The sequence below is a fragment of the Podarcis tiliguerta genome (genome assembly GCF_965153285.1).
Source record: "Podarcis tiliguerta genome assembly, chromosome: 7".
In the NCBI taxonomy this organism is placed as follows: Eukaryota; Metazoa; Chordata; class Lepidosauria; order Squamata; family Lacertidae; genus Podarcis; species Podarcis tiliguerta.
The window spans coordinates 86,296,336-86,303,453 of NC_139540.1; the positions used below are offsets into that span (position 1 = coordinate 86,296,336).

Sequence of the window (7,118 nt, forward strand, 5' to 3'; positions counted from 1 at the left end):
TTTCTTTCTGTAAGGTGTCATTTTTATTTGTGTGTTCAGCATATTTAGTTACGTGATATATCTGAATCAACTATAATAAGGCACAGAGTTTTCCATGGGGAGCTAAGAAAGCTTAGTTGTATGAACAGGAAGATAAAGAATGTGAGTATTATGTGCCAAAAATAGCAGTAAATTTACAGGCGGCATCTGACTGTGCTATTTTTCTGTTTTCACAGGATAGAAGAAAAAAATGCCATTGAGCTTTTCTTGCTATATTTTGGGTTGAATGTGTAATGCAGGACAGAACACAAACAGGAAGATGAATATGCATTTTTGCTATTGTAGTTTTTGTTATTCAAGTATGCACTTGCCTGTTCATTACCAGAATGGAAGCTGCACCTCCTATTTTAAAATGGTGCTTCACATCCATCTACAATATCTCCACTAGAAAAGCCAATAGCAATCTGTAATTCAGTGATCTATGGAAAGTGTGCAGCGCTTGCTTGCTTTCCCTTTTTGAGGGGGAGGGTGTTCTGACAATGCTCCAATGAATTCTGGAAAATGAATTCCTTGCTATTACTAAACTTGATGAAAGCAACTGACAACTATTTTCTCTACAGCTACCAGTTTCCCCCTGAAATATACAATTAGAGAGTGTTAGGTCCTGTAAGTCTGGCTGACTAGCACCCCATACAAACTGTATTGTTTAGAATGGGCCCTGGATTCCTTCACAGAATCTATTGGCTGACAAATCAATATAAAAAGATTCCGCTAAATGTAGGAACTTTCAAAACCTGGTACAGGGGCAAGGCTAGCCCTACAGTTAGGCAATGTGAAACACTTTCTGCAGTCAAAAGATTTTCAGATACTATTAAAGGGCAGCAAATTGTCTACAGTTATCACCCACTAAAACTGACAGGTTCCTACTGGACTTTCTGCATAAGGCAGTAAATTACTCAGTGGATGGAACTGATGATACTTTTCCTTCTGTGTTCCCACCCTTCGTTAAGAGTCACTACTGAGTGCAAAATTGTCATTCCTGAGCTCCTATGTGGTGAGGTTTTTTATGTTAGTTTTGTTCAGTATCATATTTAATCAATTTTCTTATAATTGTTCAAGCAGTCACACTTAAGGCATGTCTGAACTTTAATGGGAATGTTGGGAGGAATTTGGCTCAGATATTCCAAATAATTTCTCCTTGAGTCTGAACTTTCAGGACTGGTGTCAGGGACTGGCAGGGCTCTGAAGTGTGTGTGGCAAAGACAGGGGACCGGGGGAGTGACCCAGGAGAGGGGACCAGCAATTTATGGGTTGTCATGCCACCCACAAGGCAGGAACCAGGGCTTGGGAGGAGGGAGAGTCAGGCACTCTGAAAAGAAGGAAGGTGTGCAGGATGCAGCGGAAAAAGAGGCTGCTCAGGCAACAGACGTGTCAGTAGACTCTAACCTTCTCCTGCCCCACTTTCTCCTAGAACTGCTGCCAGAATATGACAATGTGAGGGAGTGATTAGTGATTACTTAACAACCCTAAAGTTCAAACTGCATCACTCTGTATGTATTTTAAGGGAGTGGGGGAGAATAGACCTGTCCTTGAAAGTTGTTGTTGCACAACCCAACTGCACAATCTTGTGCAACCCAACTGATTTCCTACTTGGGAGTGAAAGAAGAAAAAAAGGGGGGTGGGCACGGGCATAGCCAGGATTTATTTTAGCGGGTCAGGACCGAGTTATCTTCATCACAATTGGTAAGTCTGTTATGTATTTTTATTTATTTACTTGATTGGGAGGCAGCTGCTTGTTAGCATTTCAGTCCCAAAACTGGCTACACAAAGAAGCAACTTGAGTGAGGATTGCTGCTTTAAGAGAAACCCCATTGACTTTTTTCTGAATAGACTGGTTAAGATTGCCCTGATGTTGATCCTCTCTCTCCTCAGCTGCTTTCACAGTCCTCTTTTCCACTGCCTCCACAGTTTGCTGCAAAACACTTTCCTCCACTGTAAGTTTGTTTGAGCTGCCTTGACCCCAGTGCACACCTGTAATATGGCCAGCCTGTCCATGAGGCAGACTGAGGCAGCTGCCTTGGGCGGCAAAGTTCCAGGAGCAGCACCCCATGGGTGCCCCACCTGCTCTCAACAGAAGCAAGAAGCAACAGCTGTGGCTTCCAGTGAGATCTTGTAGAGCCCCGCAAGATCTTGCTGGAACCCCAAAGCTGCTTCTGCAGCTCCTTCTCACTTCTCCAGCAGCGGGGTGGGTGGACAGCACCTGCAGCAGCAGAGAAGTAAGATGAGGCAGCAGCTGGCAAGTCTTGCAAGAGCCCTGTGAGGGCCCACCCTAACCCAGATGTTTTCGCATGACCCCAATAAGCGAGGCTTAAGTGGGGTGGAAACAACAGTGTGTGGATGGGTGAGGAAAAGATACTTCCTATTTCACCTCAGGCACTGAAATGTGATGGACTGCCACTGCCTGTAATAAAAACAGTAGGCTGCATAAACGCAGGGGGTTTTGTTTGTGTGTTTTCTTTTTAAAAATGTGCCTCCTCCAACCACAACAGGCTACCATGCAACATGGGTGTGGTGGCAGCCGTGACGGAGTCCTTTAATCTACTTTAGGTGCGGACAACATTTGGATTAGTTTTCTTAGAAATGCTTTTAGAATTTTTATTCCATGACAACTATATTCTCCCCAGAAAACTAGACCCTTATCTGCAGTTTTATTTTGTTTTTGCTTCTACCATTTGGGGCCGGGCGCGGTGCTGCTTAACCGCAGCTGCCATTAAAACCTTCCGCGCCGACATTTATTACTACTATTAAATTCGTTGGCCGCTTTTTCTCTTGCCCAAGGCAACCCAAAACGGCTTACAACCAAAAATTCCCCCACGCAGCCCCGTCAATAGGTTTATTGAAAAAACAACGAGCGTTCAGAAGCGCCTCTGTGTCCTGTCAAATGTATTTGCAGGAGGAGGAGTTACTGGTTTGGTTGGTTTGTGTTTTTATTATGTACTTTGCGGTTTCATTCTGTATTTTATGCTGGGAACCGCCTTGAAATTTTCGGATAAATGGCGATATAAGAGAATAAGAAAAATTATGATCGCTGGTGATCAAAGAAGCATCAGAGCATCATCTCGGCCGCGTCCGGGTCGCAGGGAAAGGCGAGCAGGGATTGGCTCCAGGCGCGGCCAATGGGAATGAAGCATTTCGCCCGGCACGCGAAGGGGCGGAGTCAAGTCCGAGGGACCAACGAGCGAGGGAGGCCAGACGGGCGAATAAAAGGACAGGAAGTGGGAGCGGAAGTGCGTCGCGGGGAGCGCGGGCCTGGTCCTCCCCCCTGCCCTCATCTCTGTCTCTCGAGTTCCGGAGCCCTTCCAAGAAGGAGAGGTCGCGCAGGATGAATCTGTGGCAGGCCTGGAAGGCCGTGAGCAGCCGGCCCGCCATGGTGTACACCTTCGGCGTGTGGACGATCCTGGGCTCCATCTACATCTACACGTATTCCCGCGTGGCGAAGGAGAAGGAGGCGAAGGAGGAGAGGGAGAAGACCGAGGAGGAGCGGGTGCTCGGTAGGACCCTTCGCCTTCGTATGGGGACGGGGGCCGCTTGCCCCCGGAGCGCCTCTGAGCATGTGTAGAGTGCCCCTTTTCTTCTTATCCCCTTCCTCTTCCCACCAAAAGAAGCGCGCGCCCCCCCCCCCACCGCTTTCTAAAAGCCCTTATTCCCCCCGCCCCGTTTTCCAATCTTAGAATAATAAGATTGTAGAGTTGAGGTCCCAATTATGTGGGGCAGGGCTTACCCGGAGCCCCCAATATTTTATTCAAGTTAGCGCCCTTGACGGTAGTTGCAGTCCAGGAACATCTGGAGACCCATAGGTGCTTTACGGATGAGCCTTGCTTTCTTCAAATATTGATGTTGTAAATGTCCTAATGCTTTCTTCTATAACAGGAGAAGCAGCTTCCCCAAGCTGTTTGACTGGGGCAGGGGGCGGGGTACACCTAAAGGTAAAGGTCTGCAAGCTCTGAAGTTGTGCAGAACTTCTGCCCATTGCCACACTAGCTAATGGGTGTCAAATTAAATGCGCTTGAATTATTTATTTTTGAATTGTTTATTGTCTGGGACCAACTTAGTGATAACTCCCTATATTTCAAAGTAAGGTTTTTGTGCAGAACTTGATGGCAGCAATCATTAGTGCTTTGGCAATGCACTTTGAAGTGTCCTTGTGTAAGTTAAATATGTGTAAAATAATCCATTCATATTTTAAATATATTGTCTCATCCATCACGATGCTTCAAAAAATGATAAATAGCAAAAAACAAATAGTTTTTTCTCTTAGGAACGCTTATGAAGTGGGACTTTTGCCTTTTCTTTTCTTTTTTCTGCATTTAGAGAATGCAACTGGATTGACCAAATATGTTTCAGAAGATGGACGGAGGAAAGTTGTTATGTTTAGAACAGCAGAGAAAGGCTTTACTTTCAACATGACGACAACTTACAAACCAAACTTTGTGCCACTGTCAACTCGCCTGCATAATTACATACAGTCATATTTTGATGATACTACTAGATCAGAAAAATAAATGATTCTGAGCAAAAATTCTCAAGATACATAAAATGTCAGTATGTTTTATATTTTCTAAACTCACATGAAACCCAGTCTGAAATAACAGATACGTTATCAGCAGTTGCTTTGAAAAATCAATGGGTTTTCTAGACTGCCTCACTGAATTTGAGTTTTTTGTGACCTATTAAAATTTGATATCTATTGGAACATTATTATTATGGGGTTTTTATATACTGTGCTGCTTTTCAGCTCAAATCTCCCCCAAAACACCTGTTAATAGAAGAAAATGTACAAAATAATCAAAACAAAAGCTTTCATCACCCCTATATCCCACATCTTTAGCACCTCAATGGGGCGTGGGGAGGGGGGTTACTAGTGTGTTTTGTTGATGTTTTTATTACGTATTTTTGGTTTTATCATGTTTTTATCCTGTGAGCTGCCCTGAGATCCATGTATGAAGGGCTGTATACAAATTAAGCTAAGGATGCAGTGAAGGAATCATAGCATGCATCACCAAGGAGTTGTCTAGGCAGAGTTGTTGCAAGTGGTCTGGAAATGATGGGCACCAGGAGCACATGGTGATGATTTGCAAGCAGCTTGCAAGGCATTCTGAGGACTATTGCTTGACCTCATAGTGACTTAAGATGCTATTACAGTAAATCCAGCCAAGGTGTCTAATGCAATGCGTGGTCCAGTGTTATGGGGCCGTTTCTAGTTAATGCAGCCTGATTATGTGGATTATTCAACCGCATTGCCTGGAACTTTGCCTTTCCTGGCTGGTGAAAGCTAACTGAAGAGAAGTTGGACCGAGAGTGGTGAACCCATCATCACATGGACAGGTGCCAGCCGTCTTTAAAGAGGGACACCCCACTCCAGCCTTCTGGATGGCCTGCTCATAGAAACCAGGGCAAACTGAATGTGACTGGGCAGCAGCTAGGGTGGCCAGGTATCCTGTTTTGCAGAGGACAGAGCTCTGTTTTGAGGGAATTCTCCCCCCCCCCACACACAAAGATTTTAATTAGTTTTCACAATACAATAAAATATTATCTAGAACAAATAGAATCAAAGAGATGAGAGAGAAGAACAAGAAAAGACACATAATAAAGCACAGAATTATGTGTATATAGTCCTCCATCATAATTATAGCTGAATCTTCAATCCACATACAAAGAAGTGAGTTTTCCCAGCTCTCAGCAGGGATCGCTTCCCCCTTCCTCAGCCTCACACCCTGAGGAAAATTCATTCTGGCCTGTCTCTCACACAGCTCCCTCTCTTCGATCCATCACCTCGCTGTATGTATATCTTCATTTATCCCAAATATAAATCTTCAGAAATCAAAACACATAAGAACCAAGTTAATAGAGTGCTATCTAATATTAACAATCGTAAAACAAAGTAAAGGAGAGGGAGGCAGGAAATTAAAAGAAAAAAATAGGCTTCCACTTTTCCATCTGCCAATTATTTGTATATCAATTACTCAAAATATTTAACATACACACTCTAGAAATATCCAGCTTTTTTCCATTCTGCTAGATGGTAATCCCAAATTTTCAAAAGAGTATGAGGAAATAAAAGATCATTTTCAGAGTTGGTTACATTATAGGCAATTACATGAGATGTATAAAGAAGATAACAAGGAAGGATTTAGTTACACCACTTCTAGATTTCAAAAGGAAGTCATAGAAGGGAAAGTGAAGTTGCTGAAGGGTGCATATAGTATTCTGCTAGAATGGGAAACAAATGAGGAGGTGAGATCGGTCATGATCAAATGGGCACAAGATATAGGACATAACATACAATTTGAAGATTGGGAAAAACTGGAAAACAGATTTATAAATTTACAGATTGTTCTCTTCTGAAAGAAAATTATATGAAAATGATGTATAGATGGTATATAACACCAGTACAGATAGCAAAAATGTATAAAACTGGGTCAAACATATGTTGGAAATGTAAAGAAAAGGAAGGGACCTTCTACCATATGAGGAGGGAATGCAGAGAAATTTTAAAAAATTGGGAAATGGTATACAATGAGTTGAAGAAAATGTTTAAAATGACATTTATAAAAAAAACCAGAAGCATTTATGTTTAGGGATTGTAGGACAAGAACTGCCAAGGAAAAAAAAATTATGTATGCTACAACAGCGGCAAGAGTCTTGATTGCACAAGGATGGAAGAATGAGGAAACCCCGACAAAAGAACAGTCGCAAGAGAAATTGATGAACTATGCAGAAATGGCGAAATTGACATGCAAATTGCAAGACAAGGACAACTGTGACTTTAAAGAAGAATGGGAGCCTTTTATAAATTATTTAAATTATTTAAGAAGACAACAAAATGAACTGGACTCCTTGGCAGGTTTTGAATCAACACAGGATTTATTGAGGATTAACATAGTAGACAGATATAATATAAGGATGTATACAATTTTACAATATGCAGAGGTTAACGTGTTTAGAAATCAGAGAGGAGCTGAGGGAAGTCTTAGGGGGGAGGGAGGGTTTGCTGGGGAGGGGGGGGGGAATAATGAAGATTATTTGTTTTGATAATTTGTTATGTTGAAGTTGTTAATTTTTTTTAAAAAAAGATGGTA

The 7,118-nt window shown here is 42.6% G+C and overlaps 1 protein-coding gene across 1 annotated transcript; it reads left to right on the top strand.

Annotated features, from left to right (window-relative positions):
* Positions 1 to 3,065: 3,065 nt before the first annotated feature.
* SMIM26 (small integral membrane protein 26) lies at positions 3,066 to 4,576 on the top strand. The gene is made up of 2 exons (XM_083448875.1): positions 3,066 to 3,530; positions 4,351 to 4,576. Exons 1-2 carry the CDS (start codon positions 3,362 to 3,364, stop codon positions 4,539 to 4,541), a joined length of 360 nt encoding a protein of 119 aa, XP_083305001.1. The 5' UTR covers positions 3,066 to 3,361; the 3' UTR covers positions 4,542 to 4,576.
* The last annotated feature ends 2,542 nt before the right edge of the window (positions 4,577 to 7,118 follow it).